This window comes from Teleopsis dalmanni, chromosome 2 (genome assembly GCF_002237135.1).
Source record: "Teleopsis dalmanni isolate 2A chromosome 2, ASM223713v2, whole genome shotgun sequence".
Taxonomy (NCBI): Eukaryota; Metazoa; Arthropoda; class Insecta; order Diptera; family Diopsidae; genus Teleopsis; species Teleopsis dalmanni.
In genome coordinates, this window is record NC_051847.1 from 173,330,907 (window position 1) to 173,356,077 (window position 25,171).

Genomic DNA, 25,171 nt, shown 5'->3' on the forward strand with positions numbered 1-25,171 from the left:
CTTTATTTTATTTTATTTTATATTATTTTATTTTATTTCACCGTCAAGTGTTTTATATAATAAAAATTTTTTTGTTTTGTTTTTTGTATATTGGTATATTTGATTAATTCTTGCTTTCATCGCATAAATCAATGTTTCTATAACATTTTGTATAGCATTGTTTGCTTTTTAAGGTGTTGCCATCTTTATAATATAAACATGTTGCAAAGTGAAAATATACTTGTTGCTTCAACACATTTTCACCAGCTTCATTTAATGCATTTCAGTGCAAATATTTATTTATCAATAAAAGTTGCTTCCATATATGTAGATGCTTCCATATGAGATATGACATTCATATATGTTCAATCATCTATATACCAAGTTATCCATTTTGTAATTCTTATCTATTTTGTAACTTCGAAAGTAAACCTTAATAATACAAATTCATAATTAAACATATTGTTTAAATCTTGTCATTAAATCTGAAATGTATTATTCAAATTTTGTTGAGTCCTTTTGAGTTCCTTGTCGATTACTTATAGCCACTTAGTTTGATTATAACAACAGTGGTGCGTTTCTCAACCATCGAGAGTTTTATAAATAAAAACGGGATTATTACAAAAATAAGACGTGTTTTATGACTCGTGTCTTGTTGAAACCATTGTCCTGGTAACACCATTTTTTTTTTATTCTTGTCGTATGGATGTATTAATCAAAATTGACGGTATAGATCATAACTTCATTTTTTATTTTTAAAAAATATTCACTATCTTTAAAGTAAATGTCATGCCATTCTGTGAATTTCTGTGGATACATTGATCTTTCGATAGCTACTTGTGAGTTTTCATTACCCCTGATGTGACAATTTTATTTTTCAATATCACCACGCAAGAAAACAGCACTATCCTTGAAAAAAATTAAGATATGCAATTTACTTTATAATATTTAGTGTTTCGCTGAATCATATAATGTTCAGCGGTTGTTCAACGATCTTTGTTTGGCATTTATCATTGGCAATAACCACAATATCGATACTAATGAACTAATTATTATTTTTTTTTTTTGTTTTTTTTTTCCTGATAATTTCGGAGCATATTGCGGTAACAATCAACTAATTATAGTTTAACTAAATTTAAGATTAAGACAACTGTTTTAAGGATTTTGTATTGTTGAAGTAGACTTTATAATATTTGTTGATTAATTGACTCACTCCTGTTATAAAATTATAAGTTCTAAGACAGTTTTAAACTTATTTCAAATATAATATCAAAAATATTATTATAAAATCAGAACTTACTAAACTATCTAGAAGTTGCTTTAAATATTATCAATTAATTCTTTTCGATGAAGTAAGAAAATCCATTCAATACAACTTTTTTATAAAAACCGATGTCACTTGTCTTCTTACACTCCCCCGCGATACTATAACTAATGCTATAAATTTTTTACAATTTTTCTTATATTTTTTTATTTTTAGTTTTGGGAAAATATTTAAAAATGATGTTTTAATGAGATATTTTTTTTAATGTTACTGACAATTCGTCTTAAGAATTAAACTTAAAAATTCCATAACTGACAAAGTTCTTTGTTGTAGATTTTTTTCTTGGGGAGTTCAGGAAGTTGTGCTCGCATCGCCACTTGATGTGTTAAAAATTTTATTTTTATGGTTTTCTTAATTTTGTGGCAGGCATGGAGCGCGCATTTTTCATTGTTTGCTGTTGGATGAATGCGTTTTAAATAAAAATTTATAGGCGGCAAAAGTTCAAAAGTTTAACTTTAAAATTTGAGAGAGAACGGCTCCCGTTCATGATTATTTCGATTAAAACTTCTGACTTCGATTAATGGCACAATTTTGGATACATAAAAACATCAGCAGACAAATGCAAACAAGCGTGCATGCGTGCATCCGCGCCAGCAACAAAAAAATTGTTTACATTTTGTGAAGTTTTTTTTTCTTCAAATTGTATAAATATTATTCTTTTTAAAATTTATATAATTTAGATTGAGTCTTAAACTTTATAAAGGCATTCATGTTGTTTTTAATGCGTTTTATGCTTTTTTTTTTTAATTTTTTTTGTCTGGGTTGTCTGGAGTTGGTTCAAGAATCTTCTAAAGTGGGTGTTGAGAACAGTGATACTTTGTAGTAAAATACACTTGGTAAATTAATTTTTATATTTTATCCCAAAAATATAAGAAAACTAGAATTTTTTGGAAAATTTGAACTTTAATTTTTTAAATATTCTAGTTGTTTTAGAACAAGAGTTAATACTGTTTCTGTATTAATTAACTTAACAGTATAGTACAGCCCTTTAAGTAATTATTAAATAATGCTAATCATATAATTCAAGTTCTTCTACTGACACAACTTTTTTCAAGTTATCTATATTTTAGCTTTAAAAGAATATTATTATCTTCAAGTTTCAAATGCATTTTAACAAACAATACTGTTTGATTTTGAAAAATCAACTATATGGATTATTTGAAAATATATAAAATATATATATTACATACATAAATACATATACATACCTAAAGTATATATATATACATATACAGCAAATGTAATTATTATATTCGAATAATAAGTGTAAATATTATTTTCTTATTTTCGAATAATAATAATTTTCGAATAATAAGTGTAATTATTATTTTCGAATATTAAGTCAACTAGTTACACTTCCTGTGTGTATATATATATATATATAGGTATAATTTTTTTAAAACAAATACTTAATATATTGTATAAATATATAAATAAATATAAATATATATAAATAAATGTGTATTTATATACATATAAATAATTTTTTTAGAATAAATACTATTTAGAGTTTAATTTTATATACGTTAAAAGCTATAAAAAACATATTAATAGATTATAGATTTTAATTTATAAAAATTATTAAAAATATTATTTTTCATATTCTTTCGAAAAAATATTACATATATCTTCATTAAAGAAACCTATTTTAAGCATTAAATTACTTTTTACTCTCACCAAATCGATCACGTTTAGTGCCACTTATAAAAATGTCAACTTGAACAGGCAAAGTTATTTGAATTAAATTGCGGCCTGATGATGACGTTGAGTAAATTAGGTCAAAACTTTTCGCACACAAAGAAAAAGGAATTTATTATTTTTATATATATAAAAAAATAAAAAATAAATTTAAATTTAAATTACAAAGAAGGAACTTCCTCATAAGTCGGTATGGCAACAATGTTGTTCTGGTTTACTAAAACATGTTCCTATTAAGTTTTAGGGTTGCTTAGGTAATGAAAACCCCGTTTTTGAAGTAGACACTGTTGTTAATTGAAAATTATATGTACCATAACAAAAGGTAAATAATCTTAATCTAAAGTAAAGTTTTGATAGATGGTATGGAGTTGGTAATAAATATTCTGTTAAAATATACTGCTAAAAGTATTAATACTTACTTATATCGTAATCTAAGAGTATTTTGGAATACGTAAAATTCGTTTTATTTTATATAAAGTTATATATGTTATATAAATTGTATATGTATAAAAATAAAACAGTTTCGCTAAATAAAACCCTGGTATTTCAATTATTGCATTATAACTTTAGCAATAAAATAATACCTTACTTCTATCTTTAATAATAAGAATAGATCTGCTCTACTAAATTTGATCTTCTAATACGAACTATAGTATATTTAATAAGCAACATAATGACCCTATATACCTATATGTACTCCATCAAATTCTTCCAGTCCTAGACACCTTTACAGAACTTTTTAAGATATTAAAATCAAAAAATTTTTTTAAAAACATCATCCTTATGACCTTATCAAATAAATTTGCCCTTCATAGGTACAATACCCAGCATATCTCACACATTTTTATACTGTTATAAATTTACAACTATGGAACTAGAATGAGGTTCTCCTTACAATTAAAGTAAGTGTATTAGTTTGTTATATATATGGTAGATCGATTTAGCTTTTTACTTCAAACATTTTTGCGATATTAATTTATCATTAAATGGACTTTTATGACACATCTATTTTTCTACCTAATTCAAATCTAACAGACTTCCCAAAGCAATCATGCAATTACATCAGTGGACACATTCACATAAAAATAGCTTTAAATTTTCAATTGATATTATAATATATAAGTCTGTAAGATCCGTATATAGATTAATGTGTATTTATAAAACCAAATGATCCAATGATAATGATCGATATTAGTATCGAAAAAAATATCCAATACTTACTCGTATTTATTCGTATCGATGTTTCACTAGCACTGTACTTCCCAAAGGACTCACAATAACCCAGCTTCTATTCGTTAAAATCTGACACTAATATCAGTCAGGAATCTATCATACCAATGTGCATATAGCCAAAACTAATAATAGTTATTATACTAATAGTTCTAAATATATATAGAATTGTTATAAACTATTTATTTTGGGAAGTTCATTGCATAAATATATGTGTATACTTAAGCATACAAATCGGCCGATAATATAATTTAAAATTGTTTTCATTTAACAAAATAATTTTTTTATATATGTATGTAATATTTTACATTATCATGATTCTGTATAGTTTAGCTTATCAAAAGCACACGTGTTAATTATGGTAGTTCCTTCGTTCCTATATAGAATGCCTAGAGATTTATGGAAATACTTTTTTAGTTTATATAACATAGTAAATAACTTATAAAAGCTATTATAATAAAATTAATTAAATAATATTCATTTAATATATATAAGCAGTTGGAATCTAAAAATATCTAAGTAAACGAAATGCGCTTATTGCCGTAACCCCATTTAAGTTTACAAGTACTCGTATCTGGAACCTATAAATATTTATTACCAACAAATTTATTTAAACTGTCGGTAATTTTTTACTTATTCTATATGTATAGATAGATGTACGTTTATATATGTATATATATACTCTGTTCCAATTTTGAGACTTAGTTTTGTTAAACTTGCTCCACATATTTCGAGAAAAAGGGATATTCTTTGCGAAAGTGATCCGCATTTATCGAGTGATCGAACAAATGTAAGCCAAAATAAAAATTTTCCTTTCTTTCTTGACCATGTTGGACTTGTGTAAGGAATTTAAAATTTTAAATTCTGATGTACAAATGGAACAGATAACATAATTTCAGATGCAACAACAATTTCTTAAACTCTGCGTGTTCTGATTTTTAAGTAATTTTTACCAAATATCCATCACTTTTTTTACGAGTTTCTTTCAAGAACATTTTAAATTGGGCTAAACTTCTGATTATTGATTCGCTCGAGGCATAATGACAACAAACTAGCTTTGTGTTTCTTCAAAACGGAAGAAAATTGCTTACATTTCTGTTAAATGGTGGGTTTGCCAACTGTTTAAACGATTTGATTTAATAATTAGTATGAGGAGCACATGCGTGACCACCGAATGAGCTATGCAATAAAAAAATAACCAAAATTCTTCTGACCGACAGGCAAAAAGATGTTGTGGCCTGACTAATATAAAATCTACAAAAGGTGAACAAAAATATAAACGTTTTTCAGTTTTGGCCTTTGTTATATACTTCGTGGACTCATTTTGGACATCTTTTTGGAGTTTTGGTCAATTTGAAACTTATCTTTTTATTGCAAGTACTACAATATATTAACAATTATGAAGTGTTTGTTGTTTATAGGCGTTTTAAGTAGTTGTAAATAATAAAATGTTCTTTACTTTCTTTGTATAATTATTTCCTCTATAAATATTGCCGACGTTTTAAAGTTTATTCGACGTCTTCCTAAGGTCAGATTATTTTAATCATAATAAAAATTGTTCAGATATAATTACATTGAGTTGTTTTTTAATAGTTATTGTACGATTTCTAAATCATTTAAATTTGCTTTAAATCACATCAATAGTTACAAGTGTTTTTCAATAAAACTTGAATTGTTTACAATTTCTAAAATATTAATTTACAGTGAAAACCCAATAACTATAGCTATGCTGACAAATTTGCCAAACTAGCTTGTACACAAACATCTTTTAACGAAAATAAGTAATAAGTCACAAGGGAAGTAAAGAAAGGGATTAATTTCCTGACACTACAAATTGATTTAGTGCACTAATCAACTTACAGAAAACATAGCTTTTTCCTTCGAACTGGTAAGAGTAACTTTAGGATATTCTCAAATTTTTTCGCTGTGACGGTTTTGAAACGATATAAATTGAGTTTTTCGCGAAAAGATCTGAAAGAGCCTGAAAGCAATACAGTATCAGATAGTGCATTATCAAAAACCAAGAATGGTTTACTGCAAACATAAACCTGATTTTCGTAATAGTTTAATGGATCAATTTCTCCCATGTCGTATGCATAGATCCAAGTTTCATATGCAAATATCATGCATTTTTCAAAAATTAAGCGTCTTTCACACCGAACGAGATTTTACTCTTTTCAGTTGCAAAGTATCTTTTAAAACAGTTTGGACTAACCCAAATGTTGATATTTAAGCACTAAACTTTTGCTTTCTTTGACGTGTTGTTCGTCAAGAACAATATCAGCTTCAACGTAACATTTTTTTTGAAAAAGCCCCGATACCGAAGATCTCCAAAACAATATTTAATGAAAATTTTTTGCTCATCTCAAAATACATTGCAAAGATTGCTGAATTGACTTTTTGGTCTTCACAAAACACATTTGTATCTAATATAGTATGTTCCCATTGTCTTCATTATTTGATTTAGATCGGTAATGAAGTTGAGTAACCGTAAAAAGTGTTAATCGAACTTAATCAAGAATAAATTAAGGAAAATTATAGAAAAAAAATTTCAAATGCAAAACTGCAAAATATATTTCCTAAAACGGAAATTATAGTAATTGGACATATTTGAGACATAAAACTAATTGTAAATAAACAACTGACAACACATAAATAAATATTAGTTGTTAAGAATTAAAATAGCTCTCCTAAAATTTTCACAGAACTTTCGTATACATAAATCAACTAACACAATGTGAACGACCAAATTTTAAAGAGATTAATATAAGTTGATTTAGTTGCAGTGCAAACATAATATTATACAAATGCACATGAAATTTGACGCAATTGTTAACAACAGTACTAACAATATATAAAAAGTAGTTGCTAAAATCGAAAAGCCCACGTATTTGAAATTAGATGTATAACTTATTTTGTTTTGGAAATATATACCATGTGTTATATGAAGTATGAAGCCCAGATAGCTTATTAGTTTCTATGAACATCTTAATAAAAATAATTTTACTAATAAAGAGGTAAGCTTATTATTGGTATATCAGTAGAGCAATTAAGAGTCTAAGCACGCCGTGCCGAATTAACAAAACTGAATATATCATAATTATACAAATAATTTGCTGGTTTTTTTTACATATTAACAAAGGTAATTATCTTATTACTAATTAGTTAACCCAAGTATTTACAAATGATGCTGTAAACTTAAATATTTGACATCGATGCAATGCTTTTGTTGCAAATCATACCGATTTTATTACACTATATCGCATATTGTCTTAATTTATTTCCCTCGGGCTTTATATATAATAGGTAAATATAAAACAAATTACCATTATCTTCTATCTAAATAGAATATATCGTTATCAGTTGCATATATGAATACATTTATAATGATAACTTAAATTCTACAAACTACTAGAATTTGAAATGTATTCAATGAATAACTTCGTATGTTTTAACTCCCAAAGCGAGTGAGTTGCACAAATAAAAAACATATATCTACACTTAAAACGATTGCCATATTTGGCAGTATATCAAACGACAATGCAATTGTCACCACATTGAAAAGACGTCAAAGATGTTAAAAACTCTGCAAATAAATTTTACTCAGAAATGCATGAATTTAAAGTAGTTGCAGCAACAATTGTTCATGTAAAAATGCGGCATGAAATGGAAAACTTTTTGTCAAGTAAAAGCTTAGCAAATTCATTTTTTTGTATCGAGAACTGACCAAGCGCACAAAATGCAAAGATAAAATTTTCAACAATTGCCATAACTTTTTTGCAGAAGTCCACACTTGTTATGAAAGATTTTCAATCCGACATATTTTTTACTATTGCCACGATTTCATTGGATTGCATAAATACGTTTCTCAAAATAAGAGTAAAAAATATGTATTGTATATGCAAGTGCATTGTGAAACCAACCAGGAACATGCTACCTTACAACCTTACAGCATTGCGCCATACGGCATAGCAAAAACCTGGCATCCATTCCATTGCTTAGGAACGGTGCTAATAAATCAATGAAATTCATGAAATGAAATCGATTTCCGTTTCAATTTTTTCAACTGCTGCTGCAAGTCCTAGAATGTCATCTTCGTTATTGTATTTTTTTGCTGAAATTCTAGCATTAAATTAACAGATTTAATTTGTTGAAGCGTTGTTTTATTTTTTTTTTTTTTTTCAAATTTAATTAAAATACTATCAACTGGCTGCTATTTTATTCTTAATATTTTTCTTGTTCTACTTTTTTTATATATGGATTGTTTGTGAAAAAAGGAACATAAATGATGAAGGTAACTCCTTAGTCCTTAGTTCTTTTTTTATTTTTGTATTTGAATTACTTCTGCTAAGAATCACATAAATGATGGAGGTAATTCCTTATTTCAAAGAAAATGATATTAATTGTGAGTGGGAGTTCAGTGTTCTGTAATTATTAATGTTCATTGGATCAAAGAAAAGTCTATACAAAATTAAGCTCTTAGAGCAAATATCATTAATATCTCAGAAACTGTCACATTCTCCTTTATGCGTAATATTTGCTATCGCAATCATGTTACTTACTTCTGCATTAGTAATAATAGATGTTCACAATTATAAAAAATAATAAATAATATAAATAATAAATAAAATAAAGGTAAAAGTAAATAAATAATATATATAATAAATATAAATAATATATAATAAATAATAATAATAATAATAAGTATAAAAAAGTAATAGTTATAGTAATTATTACTAAATAAAAGTTTATAATAGTATTTATAATAGTATAGTTTGACAATAATAAAATACTTCTACTGTAATAAAAATTCCAAATAATTGAAGATATAAAAAGTACCGACGGTTTTTTATATATTTTTGAATAAAAATTTACTTTATTGAAAATTAATATTAATTCAGTTTATATGGCCCATTATTATCTATGACCTGTTGCCATTTTTCGGATAGCTTCAAAATTCTTTTGATGTAGAAGTTCTGTACTTCATCGGCGAAAAACTTGGCCAAGTAATTTGCAGCTGCTATTTCGCAAGCTAATTTTTCACCGAAACATGTTCTCTTTCTACAAAATTTCAATCACTCCTTGGAGATAACAAAAAATATGCATGCAAATGGCTATATGCTAAATAAAGCACTTCACATACCTCTTCTGACATTATGAGTTCTTATATCACATACCCAAAATGTTGTCAGTTCCCTTCAAATTATTGTGACTTTATATGCTAAAAAATTTTAAAGAAACTATGCAGAATTTAAGACAATTCCATACATTTGCATAAATTTTTGCATACAATGGAATATTGTTTTCTCTATATTTTAATTTTTTTATATTTGTTTATCTATTTTTTTTTTTAATTTATTTATATTCTTTATTATTTTATAATATTCTCTTTGGGTAACAACAAACGAATTATGCTGCTCATTATATATTCAAGGTCCTTTCAGATGTACGAATACAAAATGTACATTTGAATGCTTCATAGCCTAGCAGTCTTATTGTTCTACACTGAAACCTGCCGCTCCTACTAGTTTTCTGTGTTCATCATCTGACATAGCAAAAATATAGCAAAATAAAAAAAAAACAAATTGAATTTTCTTTAATAAAACTTGATCGACGAAAAACACAAAAACCTTTTTAATATCATTTTGACTTTATAACAGGCTTATTCATATATCAAACTATTTTTTCACTCTTTACAGGCAACCATTCCATTACAATCATTTAACCTTGATTGTGGACGTCGCGATAATAGCTCCCAACCGGCCACAACTACAACAAAAACTCATATTGCTTACATGAGAACATTGTCGGCACCAACACCATATCAACAACAATTACAACAACAACAACATCAGCAACAACTTAACGATATGAAGTCCAGTAACAGCATGACCAGCGGCAAATATAATCGCAACAGTTTAGCAACATTTAACATGGCAACAGAGCATAATCAGCAACAACAGCAGCATCCGCACCAACAACAACAGCAACAACATAATTTGACAAATTTCCAAAGTAATGATACCGCCACAAATGCACCAGCAATGAAATCAACAACAATATTAAAAATTGAAGAGACAGCAGCAGCAACAAACGAACGACAGCAAAAGCAGCAGCAGCAACAGCAGCAACAGCAACAGGCACTATTAAAAGCGGCTAATATTGCTACTATAGGCTGTACAGTGGTTGCACATGAACATGATGAGAATTTACTTAAATCCATGAGACAACGTCATTTGGAAAACGATATGGAAACAATACGTAACGCATTGCTAAAACAAAATCAGCAATTGGCTGCTATGGAAACGAACGTAAACAACAACAGTAGCCGTAATAGCGATAAAAACATGTTGGTGGCATCCGGCACGGCGACATCAATACCAAAACGGGAGCGCATTAATCATGCAGCTACAACACCAATAGCAAAAACTCCAATAACAACAGCAGTAACAGGTAACTATATTTCACCGACAAATACTTTATTAAGCTCATCCACTAAATCAACAACACTTAATGCATCGCCAGTAACAACAACAACAACACCAACAAATTATTTATTAAACGGCAGTGATGCGACCAAAAAAGGATCAACCTCAACAATCTGGACATCAGAGGAATCAATACTTAGGAGCGTTGGCGCCGTCGATGAAGACAACAAGTAAGTAAAACTTATGGAGAATAAATTGAAATATAAGGAAAATCATCTAGTAAAAGGATTAAAAATAAAAACACCTGAATGGGTTAGGCATGTGGCGGATAAAATCTTAATTAGTAATCGAGTCACTAGAGCGAAAGGAATTTTTAAATAAATTAGTTTCATTTTTTTTTTCTTTTTAATTATTTATTCTTATATTTTACGTGGATAGTTATTAGCTTCGAAAAAAATATATCTAAAGACTTTTGTTAAGTTCAATACGCTATTCACTAAACATAAAAGTGATTACTTAATTCAGTTCTTGAAAAACACTCTGGGAATCTAATGTACTTGAAATTGTTCTAATGTCCTTTACAATTTAAGGAAATAAAATCTAATGATGTCTAAGCCAATACCAAAACCAATCGGATACTACGACGTATCCGACTGATATTCAATTTGAATTAATATTATTCTTTTTATTTTTAAAAATTTGACTATTCGTAACTAAGAAAGTTTTGGGGTTCATGTAGGCCTGAAGACGTTTGCAATAAAACACGATAATTCACCTTAGCTCTTCTACTACCCCTCTTATACCATCTAAATGGTAAACCTCTTTAATTTTATTAAGTTTACCGTGTCAAGCTCTACCAATTCCTCAAAGTTAAAGCCTCGTAGAGTATCTACGCTTAGTCTCAGAGAATGCTACTTTAGGTAACATAACTCCATTTCTGTTCAATCAAATGTAATTAAGAAATATTAACAAAACGTTATACAAGCATGTACCTTACCGGCCTACTGAATTATGATTAGGTGGGCTTATCAAAAATATTTTAGTAGTCAGATTGCGATTTTTCCTTATCAAATATGGAAGAGTATTAATCGTTTGTAGCATAATCTAGGACAGAGTTTTAGCTGATCTCTTCTAACAGCCAATCAGTTATTAAATTTTCAATCCATTTTTTTTCATTATTACATCACCGGGTTCTCGTAGTATTACTCTTTTACTTCACATACGTGGCAGCAGAACAGAATACTTGGTTTGTCCACTTCAAATTTTAATCAAGTTTGATCTTATGTTCGAATATGAATGTATTTCGATGAGGTGAAAATTATACTCGTATTCTTCTTTTATTAAAATACGAGTGTTTATCTTTTTAGTCATAAATTATATATGTAGTGATACCAAGCATCACTACCTCTAACATTCAGTGTTCTGACATACTTTTTTTTACAGTTGCATATATTTCAATTATGGATATATATTCTCAATATAGCTTTCCAAATTTCATCAACTTTTAGTATTAAACTCTAGCGAAATATATTTTATATTTTTCAAATACACCGACTGTAGCTCATTAATAATTGTTTACTTTGTCTTAATTATTTTCATATATATTTTTGTTCTCTATTTGACTAATCTATTTTAATTATTTCAGCTCGACTTCATCGTCGGCTTGCGAAGAAGCGTCTGGTGTTTTAAGCTCTGGTAAATCGGGCATATCACTTGATTCATCCGGTCTGGACAACGATAATAATGAAAGTGGCATAGGTACAGCGACACCACCAAAGGACTTATGCTATTGGAAGGGTTCACATAATGATAATGAATCTGTTAGTAGCTTGGATGCGCTACGAAAAATGAAATTTCAAAAAAGCAATTCAGTGGCATCCTCAGATGATCCAGATGCACTTGAAGTGCTGAGCTTATGTGATGATGAGCCTCATGGCGATGAAGATGTTGATGAAACACATTCAGCCGCCTATGAAATAGCGCAGCATCAGCAAGAACAGCAACACACACAACTTGAAAAACAGCAAAAACGTCAGTCGCGTCACCGTCACTGCAGATTACGTGACAATGTTGACAGCAATGAAGCTGATACTGTAGCTAACGCTATTGATGCAGAAGATGATCTAGTTGATGCTGAAGTTGAAGATGTTGTAGATGCTGATGAAGATGAAGAGGGTCAAGATGAATTTGAAACAGTACCCTACTGTGATTGTGATTGTACCGATGGTGATTTGAGCAGTGCTAGTGGCAGTGGTACAAGTGGCAATCAAACAATGCCAAATGATACAAGCGCTGTTGTTTTGAGACGTAAATATAAGAATGCAACGCCTATAATGGTACCAATCGGTGGACGTACACAAAAATGCCGCAGTCACTCATTGGATACATCATCGTTACCCACATCCTATCAACACTCCTATCATCATTACCAGCATATGCCGTTGGCACGTCTTAAAGAACGCATCCGAGAACGTACCAAAGAGCGGGGTCAACTATCTCTGGCATTGCGGCAAGAACCTTTTCAATCGTTACTAACGCCAACGCACTTTCATGAATTGCCTTCACCCAGCAGCGCATCACTGCACAGCGGTCATGAAAGTCTGGGCATACAGGAACTGACAACAAAATCCAATTCGGCGCCATTGTTGTTGAAACAAGAGAAGAAACGTGATGATTTTGCTGGTCAAAAGCTGGTAAGTTGAAAATAAGCTCAATTATATTTTGATTATGTAAAATTAATGGAGTTTTATATTTTCTTTTCTCATCTTTTTATTTCAACATTCAACTTTGTGGCGGGTGCACTGGTAGACGTTAAGATATTCACGTTCACAGAGCGATCGCTATTTAGCAGGTGAGTGAAACTATAATTAAATGCAAAATAGTTTATTTAAATTAGGCTGGCCAAGATGTTGGTGGTCTCTAGCTTCATAAGCATAGAAACACCCATAAATATGATTTATTGAGCCAAAAAGACTAGAATAAATTGTAAAATTAAAGTGGTGGAAAAAATTAAATCATATTGCTTAGTTTGCATATTATTACACCGTGGACCGAAGATCAAAGACCAAACAAAAGCAAGAATGCTAATTTTAATTCAAAGCCGCAGGATTTAAACTGATCAGTTCATTATAGTGGGTGTGTTTGTAGGTTTTGATCGCCACTTAATTGTAGTTTTTTGCAAATTTCTGACCTTAATATAAAATCGTTTTCTTCTTATTGTTTCTTTATAAAATTATTGAAAATTCTTGAACTTCAGAAAGGGTTTATAGTATTGGATATTATTGAATAAAATAGAATAAGTACTTACAAAACTTACTTCAAAAATAAATAAATGAAGTTTTCCCTGAATCAATAATTAAATAATCAAAGTTTCTTAATTATAATAAATTGATTATGAAAAATGTGTAGCCGTATAAATTGTATTAAATAATGACTAAATAGTATTCTACATACATATATAAATATACAGAATATAAGTAATTCGTCACTATGATTAGGAATTATAAAAAATAAATATTTGAAAATATATATTTTTAATAATTCCAATATTAAATTATTTTATCAGTTTATTGATAACGCAGATTCCTGTCCTGCAATAACATATGTATTAAAACATATGTATATATATTTACTAACTTTTCCTTCAATTTATTATTATACTCAAAGTATTGTATTAAATTAATATGGTTATTCGTTCACAATTTTAGGCTTTTATAATTAGTTTATAATTAATTAATTAAAAAATTTTTTTGAACATGAAAAACTCTACTTTCATATGTGTTAAATTTTATATATTTCTGTACATACTTTTCTAAAAACCGATTAGCCTTAATGTCCTTTAATTACTTTCGTTTTTAGTGTTATCTATTAGTTGGAAATATATTATAAATTTTCTTAATTTTGAGCAAAACCTATTAGTCAACAATTTCAAAATAGATTGAAATTTTAATTATTTAGATCTAAGCAAATTATAATAATATTAAATTTCACAGAACAAAATATTGTGGGACCATTTATAATAAACTTGAAAACTTCTTGAATAACCGATTCCAAAAATCTACGAAGTTTTTATCTTTTGAATCGGATTTTAAAGACATTGTTTAAATTAATATTTATAAAATACATTCTCAATAACTAATTTATAATAGTTTTATAGTCTACCTTTTATCTATTAGGCACACATTTTTAAATAAGGTATCAAGAAAATAACATAACATACTTATGTTATATATTCATATTAATAACTTATTCTTCCTGTTATCTAAAATGAAGAAGATTGAAAAAGACTAATTATGCTCTCAGAGGTGAAATAAATTCGTCCAGTACCGTGTTTAAAAGATGAGTCTTCGGCACTTATATTTAGATTATTAATCCGATTTTGATGACCTGTTTTAAAAAGAACTGTTAAAGACTGGCATCTAGTTAAAGCTGACTTTGAAGAGCGTTCTTAACTTCAACTTGCATGAATCAGTCAATCACAAGTCATTTCATGAAAATCTTTAAAATTCCGTATTATTTCTGAATAATCATATATCATAAAAGAGAAATTTTTGGATTTAAAAACTTTTTTATTACTCTCCCCTTTTGTATTCGCAGATAAATATTATGTCACAGACCATACAATTTTTGATTAATAAAACATATTGACTGAAATATTCTTATTTGGCAATGATAGAAATTTTCTAAAATTATTAAAATTGACTGCACTTTTTAATTGTTTATTTTTACTTCAGAGTAAATTGCATCAAAAAACTTAACGATTCTTTCTTTCATTTAAATTAAAAAACATAAATATTTAATTTGGCTTTAGAATTACTCATTTTCTCTCTTTTTATTTGAAAAATTGTAATAATGATATCTAAAAATAAAAAAAAAATTTAAACTTAATTGAAATAATTAAACTAAATTAAATATTTTTTTTTCTTTTAAAAATAAAGAAGTACGTAAGTGCGTAGAATCGTGAAGTAGCATTAGAGTGACTTTCTCAGTATTACGTTCCTAGATCAGGTTCTATACATAAGAAAGAATATGTAAATCATATCACAGAATAGTATTGATTTTGATTTAAAATAAAATTATAATTAATTAATTAAATTATTCTACAGCTGGTTTATTATTTCGTTCTTATATAAACACAGCAAGTGAATTTGTTAATAAAACTTTCACAGCAAATTAACAAAACTCCAGAACAATGTGCGAACATAAAAGTCAAGTACGGGTTTAGGTCAGTTGGTTAAGAAGCGCTGACTCTGAACATCCTGGAATTTGCAGATTCAAAAAAAATTCGAATAATTCGAATAATTAAATACAAGAATTATTTTCAAGACCACTGATGATGGATATTTGGCAATACTCGAAATAACTGTACGGTTAGCAAAAAAATTCATTTACATAAAATAATATAAAATAATATAAATAATATAAAATTAAAATCAAATTAATAAAAAAAACTAAAAGATTAAAAAAGGTTTCCAATCGTACTTAAGTGAAATTAGAATTAAAATTAATTAAAGTAATTAAAATAAATCAAATCAATTGTATGCAGTCATTATTAGAAAAAAATAGTACTCAATCAGATATGAGCAATCGATAAAAGAAAAACATTTCGTTAGTATTGTCATTTGTCTTATTTACTTCGGATTGCGTATGTCTCACTTTAGTTTCTTCCGTCAACACTTGAAACCAATGAAATAACCCAAAATAGATGCCAATCTGCCAACATATCATGAAGTTTGCAAATAAAACACCAATTCAACTGCCAAAAAAGACACTTACTTTGCTATTTCTACATACTTTACGAAATTTAACACCGAGTTCAGTGCCTGATGAACACAATTCCAAGGCACTTTTGCTCAATTACTGAATTTAGTTGCTGTGACTGAGCCAGCTCCATGGCTAAGGACTAAAACTTGTTATGTGAAAACTACACAAAAAAAATTAAAAATAATAATAATAAAAGCCAAACGTTGATGACAGTGCAGCCAACAACAATAAGCAAACAACACTACCAACATGTATGTAAGAGCAAAAGCACAACAAACATTAATGACGTCAGCACTTGTTGTATAAGCGCAGTTAAGGCAATTTTTATGTGCTTAAGTGAAACGAAGCAATCACTCAAGGGTCAACATGAAATTTGTAGAACGCCACTTCCCGAAATTCATTAGAGTTTCAGGTTTACTAAAATAGCTTCTGGTATTTTTAGTTTCAGCGGCAAGCGAATAACGTTTCAGCAGCTTCAACAGCTTCAAAAGGGCAAAAGACCTCTCCGACTAAAACGTTATTAACGTTCGCAATATTTTTCTTTTAATGTTTTATTTTTTCTTCTACTCTTTTTGTTTTGTTGTTTTCATCTTTTTGTTTGTTGATCATTGTTCTATATATTTTCATTTATTATTTGCTTTGACAATTTACACGAACTAGAATATTACATACTCGTGCTCGTGTGCTGTTGACTTCAGATGTGAAATGCCAAAAGTTGGTACAGATTTTCAAGAAATTCATCTTTTCAGAATTGTTTTGTTATTTTTATTAAAACAAAGCAAACACACATAAATCGCGGCTAACGTCATAAATAAGATGAAAACATTGCCAGACCAGCGGACGACAATTGCACAGACAAGCAAACACATAAATCTGACAATAAAATTTTTCTTTACACCGCACAGGCGCATCATTTCGCAGCAAACGGAAGCACAAGCCATACACTGAACATTGACAAATGTCTTTCTTTTTTTTAACTGTGTTTATTAGTTAGAGAAAAAAGTTTTTAACAAATTATTGCAAATAATAAATAAAATTTCAAGAATATTTACTCACGCAATATTCACGGTCAATGTGATTAATGTGCGGCAAATAAAAATCTACGTTTACACGCTTAGAAATGTTCATAAGCACCATCACGTTCATTAACGTTGTGAACATTTTCATATAAAAATATTAATGAGATTTATTGCACTATTTCTTGGTATGTAGTATATTAGTGCGCTACTGTCAGTAACATATGTATTTCTTAACTACTCTACCTACAACTCTACGCTCACTCTTACTAATTCTTACAGTTAGGAAAGCTACGAATGTTCAACATATGAAATTAAAATTTCATACAACTTAACATCCTTTTCTTCCTCTTTCATCCTCTACTTTTTTTTGCGGTAGGTGAAAAACATTGAAAATCACAAAATGTGAGAGCTAAACCCACTACAACCATCTCTTAGGAATATATATGTATGAAAGATTAAAACCGCAGAACTTGAAGGTTCAGCGGTTCAATCCCCATTTTAATAATGAAAAACGGAATAGAGATCCTATAAGCTTGGTATTTAGTTAACTGAATTTATCGAAACCAGAAAAGCGTGGTCAAAATGATTTAGGGGAGGTAGTGTTTATAGATGATAACAATCTCTGCCTGTATTTCGCTTTGAAAAATATTTATACAGACATGTTTTAAAAAAAATTTCTGCTATCTAATTTTATTCATTTTCTTAGTGCAGTTCGCAAGCACTTTCAAGCACTTTTTTTTTATTTTCACATACCTATTCTCTTGCTTTAGTGTATTTATCTGGCACCTTTTAAGTAAGCAGTTGTTTTAGTTTGTTCTGGACTTTGTTCACAAAGCTTTAAAGGGCTTTGTTTAATCAATAGTGAGTTTTGTATAATAGGACACTTCTGGTCGCAGTACCAGCTGTTGGGCGACTGACGTCGTTTATTAATAATAGTTTGTTGTTGTATTCTATTCAACACTACGATGTTTCATTTGAAGTTTTATAGCAAGCAAATTGAGGTAAGAAAACGCAAACTTAACGTAAAAGAGTTTGTGCGATTTCCACTGCCATCGCTGTAAGGTTTTCGATTTGCCGTTCTTGATGCAGTGGCAAAAAACATATATATGGAATGCAACATCGCTTGTAACCATATCAGACGTAATATTTTTATCATACCAAGAATCTTCAACTAATAATCTGTCACTCAAATGAAGATCCAAGATGGTGATTGAATTTAGCATGAAAATGATTACTGATAAATTGTACTTCAATATATATTTTTTTTATTGAATTATTTAACAATAGTATAATACATTTTTAACTATAACTATAATGTACTTGGAAATATGTTGAAAGTATTTTTCTTAATGAAAATGTCTTATACAGCACAATAACCTCAATGGCTTTTGTCACAGCATCCTCATTGTGTTAAGTTTCTTATTTTTTTTTTAAACTAGTACAAATTTTTATCTGCTCTATTTGCACCCTTCTTGGTATAAAATTATAATTATATAAAAAGCAATAACGTGGGTGCATATAAAAATACTTTGAATTCCTTTGCTTGCTATCTTTTTTTGTCGTGCTTTATTCATGGAATGTTCATTCAGCAAACGTGCTACAAACTACAGTACGACTAAACTATATATAATATAAAACTTTTAATTTATTAGAAAATGTGATAAAAACTTTATTAAAAGCCTACAATCAGTGGTTTCCTTTGCAATATCCAACTTGCACCCACAATAGCACTCAACCCAATTCAAAGTCAACGAGCTTCTAACCTTATGTCACCTTATGTCCACAGTGACTAGTTTGTATTCTGTGTCCCTTTGAAGAAGCAACGCTGTTCAATTCTTTCGCATGATTACACAAAACCGTTCGAGGACATCACATGCACGTTGTCGAGATGCTACAAGTGACTATGTTGCTCATATATCTGTTGGTGAGTTTGTCTGCATGTTAGTATTGTTGTTGTTATTGCCTTAATTGTGTTTATGACAACATTTGAATTATAAAATGTCATACCAACCATATTGGCATCAGCCATGAATGATACTCATGTATAAAGTGTTGTGCAAACATGTTTGCTTACTAAATGTTTACATCACTATCGATTCTGTTTAATGGAGATATTTTGTTTATTTATAAACAATATGTTATACATACACTTTGTACCAACTAAACTTTACAAATGTTTAAGTTAAAAAATTAGATATTTGACATATTCCACAATCAAAATTGCATGATATATGAACCAAGATTAAGTTGTTATAAAAAGTTTCTGCCATATTTTAGTATATTTTAGTATACACAAATATTCTGATACAATATCCATTTTAGTAAAGTTTATATTGGCCGCTAATATTTAAAGTCTTACCAAAAGGTAATATTAGATTACCTTACCAAAAGGTAAGGTAAGTTTTTCCACAAACATTTGGTGCGCTAATTTTTTACCAATAGGACTGATTTACAGAGATCGAAACAAATATTTGTCAACTGGTGCAAAATCATAATTTTTAGTCATCAATGTTGTGTTTGGGCATAGCATTGTCATGATGGAACACAACTCCTCTTCTGCTCGGTATTCCTTGATTGTTACATTCAAGCGATCGCATTGTGAGCAGTAGAGTACACTAGACTGGAGCAGCTCTTAACAGACAAATCCCTTCCTATCTACCACGCTTTGCCATCAATTAAGGCCTTGAAGTAATTTGTGGAGACACCGCCTATGATCATTTCCGTTAGATATTATTGTATTTTATCTATTTTTCATGGTTTTGGTATTTTTGTTGCGTTTTAACAGGATTTCACTAATGGTAATTCGGGCAAACAAATTTTTTCCGTTAATTCATATGGTGCCCAAATATCGAAGGTCTTTGTGTAACCTTTTCTTTTGGAGTTATTGCAAACTGTCAAATAGTTGACTGTCAAATAGTTAGTGCTTCCGCTATCTTTTAATAGCTTGCGTGTCAGTATTGCTCCATTAGTTGCAAAATTTAATCGACTTATTAGTTGCAAATTTTAGTGACATATTAACGAAAGCGAGGTGTATCTTTGTAAGTAAATAATTCCGGTCTCGGCGCTTACTCACAGCAGCCCCAGCATTTATCGCACAACTTTTTCGGCATGTTTTTGACGCAATTTCACCTTTTTGTATTAATAAAGCATCATACAGCATATTTCCTTATATATTTTACTCATTTTCGAGCCAATATAAATTTTTTAGCGAGTTACAAATTGCACAACATAAATAACACCATCTTGTGACAAAGATCGACGGCTATTTTTTGTGTCACCCATTTTTTAGAAAAAAATCCTTTAATATAATTTAACTGAACTAATATTAATAACGAAATGAATTTTATAAGTACCTTTGGCTCAACATAAAAAATGTGAGAACACCATGGCTGATCTTTTATGATTACTTTGTTAGAAGGTACTGATAACTTACTTAGTTTGATATATTAGAATCTCACCTGTTGATGATTTCCTTACATTAGACGGTGATTGGAGATTCCGGGATAGTATTGTCCTCTTGATGAAAATTAGCAGTTCACAGAGAATGTAACAAAAGGTCTCATCTACCTCAAAATATAACCAGTATACTATCTCCTCAGACAAATACGTCTTGTTGACATGTGTCTCACCCATAAGGCCACAAGGCCGTTTTACATATGACGAAGTGTTTTACAAAATTAATTATAAAAATTGTATTAATGTTTTTATAAATATTTTCTTTGAAATGTTACTGATTCTATTATCACTATTGTCTGCCATTAAAATTTATGGTTTATATTCAAAACGCGTTATTATAAAGCCATTGTGACACAACAGATTATCCTCCGATTTAGTTCTGTTCGACTGAAGAGTGACAAAGTAATTTAATCGTAAAAATGAACCGACAAATTTTTTCAGTTGTGATCTGCTCTTCCATCAAAGACTTTTTATGGACCAAATAACTCCACATTTATTAATAGACTCTTATAACTGATCCAGTAAAAATATAATAATACGAGAATAAGAAACGTTTTAAAGAAAATTATTAAAATTATTTTTAAAAAAATTTTAAATTAATTTCGTTACAATTTGTATAATTTATTTTGCAAAATATTTTGCAATTTGTCTATTTTCTAACCTTTAAGCAACACTTTGAGTAATAAATAACTGAACAAAATTTTCCTACAATTATTTACTGTTTATTATTTTTTTCTTAATTTTTTCATTTATGTACTTCCTTGCTTGCTATCGGCTAAATTTGAAATTAATTTCCTTTTAATAAATGCAAAACTTTTAAAATCAATTTAGGGATTTTTCTACTTTTACTTATCGTACGCTCAAGTTTTCACAATTTAAACGCCTTAAAATATTTCTTAGAAACGCTAACACTTAAGACACGAGTTTACATCAGAATCTTCGTATCAACAAAAACAAAAAAAAACACAAATACAAACAAAAATTGATCCTTTTGTTGCCTTAATCGACACCAATTTCATAACATACCAAACATTTACACAGGGAAATGAGTAAGTGTGCTCTCTACCAAACTGTGCTACTGTACATCCATGTGTGCTTGCACTAGATTCTGCCCTATCTGAAATGGAGACAGTAATAACGCAAACGAAAGTGACTCAACTGACGACGCGAAACTACGATGATAACAAACTATTTGTTGCTTTTATCTGTTCGACAAAAACCGAGCAGTGCATCTCCACTCGGTTAAATTCAATAGAACTTGCCTCTCGAAAGCTGTTATACATACATCAACGGTAGCAGCAATAGCAACAGCAACAACAATAAATATAACAACAACATTAACAGAAACAGAAACTCAAACATAAGCAAAAACAAATTCTAACGTATGAGGAATATTTTCAACTGTTCGTTTGCTCCAAACAATTTATAACGGCAAAAGGCGCCATTTTCGTTCGCTTGACGTGCTGTGTTGGTGGCAACATTCATTAGTGCTGTTACAGGCTTCGTACATTACAGACGTATCGAACACTCAGGCGAACGAACAGAGTTCGAGCACGTATTGTAATTTGTATACTAAGTCGAAAGCCGTTTGCCGCGTACATTGCAACGTTGTCGATGTTTTGTGCGACAAGTGCTTTGCCAGTCACACCAAAAAAAAATATAAAATACGTTAAAATTTGAATTGCGCGGGCTTTTTTCACACTGCTCTTTTTGGAAAAGAAATCAAAATTAAATTATCCGTCGCATGATAAAGTTTCTAAGAAAACAGAAATAATTGTGGAAAAAATTATAATTTTTGTAAATTATTTCTACATTGTTTTTTCACGGCAATTATTGCTTTGGTGCGTTTATTGAGTGACAAATGTAAATTATTTTTCAAAATCTTGTTTTGAAAATATTTCATAAAATTTATATCTTGCTAAGTTATTGCCTAATTGGCAGCTGTCAAAATGCAACGTCGCATGTCTATTACGATACGCGAGTACAAATTTTTCCGTAGCTTTTCTCAGAAATTTGAAAATTGGCCCAAAAGAAAAGCAGAAGCACTATGGCGAAAGATGCGCGAACGTAAAATAGCAGGTGGGTAATTAAAAAAAAATAAAAACAAAAGATAAAAGTAATAAAAATTTTGTGTAATAATTGAAGTGCACATTTAATTAATATGGAGTGCTCCAAGGTATCAAAAATTTATACAAAAATCAATTTTTATTTTTATGTACATGCTGGGAAGCTCTGGATACTAATCTTAAAATTTATTTAACCATAATCCATAAATTTGTATAAGTTTAATATATAATATTTTTCTTATATCTCAATTTGAGTAGTAGTTCTGTTATCATTTCATTTATAGTCTTGATGAAATTGTTAATCGTCCTTCATAATTAAAATTTATTGGTTAGAATTGTTGATATTGTTACGATTGATCTTGAAAATATGTGACATTCTTACAGTCATTCTCTATGTATCTTTCTAATTCTTATTTTATATATAGAATTTTTTTGTAGATCACCTAATAATAATGACAGACTGTATTTTTGTTTATATTCCTATTCGATTTATAATTGTCTAGTTTCTTTGATATCTCCCTATTCGAATGAGATTTTGTTATTGCTAATTATTATTAATAATTTATATACTTAGTATTATTATAATCTTATAAGCATTTTATTCTCCTATTATTTTTGTTTTATATACTTTAAATTGTTATTATTTTATAATTATTTCCGGGTTTTATCTACGAGTATTATTTTTCAGTTTTTAACAGAACCAAAGAAAAATATACAATTATTGAATAGTTCTATAGTGTCGGTGGAATATGTAAACACATACATAAAAGTTGTATTGCACATTTACTACTCTAAAACGTAAAAGTTTACGCAATATTTTTTTTATATAAATTTAAAAATTTTCTTTAGTTATGATTTACATAAATATTATTTTAAAAAAAGTTTTGACTCCAAAAGTTACATTTTAATTTGGAAAAGATAACATATTTAAAGATGAATAATGTCACTCATACGCACCGTTGTATTTGGTTGTTGGTGTTTCGTCGCTCCGTATCTTGTCGAATACTTTTAGGAGCTTTTTATAAAAATTATATAGTTTTATAATACTACAATATATATATATTTATATTTTATTATTATTATATTAAATTAATATATATTATAAATTTTTTTTTATCTTACATATTTAATCTACAATTTAGGCAATTTTTTATTTACATTGGTAGCATATTTGTTACTCATACGCTATGTGGTTAGTACATCTGATATTCAAAAAGGTTTTTTTTTCCAATTTATTTCAATAATTTGTAACTTTTATTATTATTTAAATGATTTTTTTCAAAATTTTTATTATTGTTTAAGAAATTTTTAAAATAGTTTTACAACTATTTTTATATTATATATCTTTAATAATTTTTTTTAGATAATATTTCTTTTATTATTTGCATACTATTTACTTTTAGATATTGTTATTTTCATTTAAAATTTTTCATTATTTATATTTTGTTTAATTATATTTAAATTTTATTTTTAATTCGTGTAAATTTTTTTATTTATAAATTTGAATCACGTTATGCCTCAATTATGATAATATATAATACATATATATGAATTAATTCTTATGTACAGTATTATTTTTCTTGATTTTTTAGACATTTTCTTAGATTATTGTTTGAAGATTATAGATTATAGAGGTTTTGTTTTATTTAAGAAAATAATAAATAAATATATTAGTACATTTTTTGCATTTTAGATAATATTTTTTTTTCAATTATTTTAATTATGTATTTCTTTCTAATTACTTTTTATTTAAATTTTAAATCATAAATTTTATAAGTATAATTTTTTTTACAGAAAAACATAGGTGTAATATAACATACAACATACATGTAATATACTTTTCATGTGAATATCTCAGGAATTCATTCTTAATTCCTACTCATGTTAGAGGATTCAGAGAATAAAATATATTTTTTAATAAAATGTATTTGTACTATTTCTGTTATAGTTCTCTTTTGAATATTCTTTATATATCAGTTTATTACAGATATTAAAGGATTATTTTAATATCCTTTAGAATCCTTACTCTTTCCAGCCACTGAGCACTTGTGGTTGTGTCATGTAAAGTCTATAAACTTCAACGTTAGAAGAAAAGCATATTTTGATTTGGTAGCCACCTAAAGCCTTAATCTTTCCAGTTAGTGAACACTTATTAGCGTCGAGTACCTTTGAATAAATCAAAACTTATATAATTGTGCTAGGCAACAC

General features: G+C 28.5%; 1 protein-coding gene across 1 annotated transcript in view; it reads left to right on the plus strand.

The window, feature by feature from the left end:
• Positions 1-25,171, plus strand: part of LOC119685785 — a gene marked incomplete at its 5' end in the record, with an annotated part of 88,351 nt that overhangs the window by 30,524 nt on the left and 32,656 nt on the right. Inside the window, 3 exon segments of the mRNA XM_038100166.1 lie at positions 9,931-10,889; positions 12,305-13,352; positions 13,468-13,510. Of these exon segments, the coding sequence (XP_037956094.1) occupies positions 9,931-10,889; positions 12,305-13,352; positions 13,468-13,510 (2,050 nt within the window).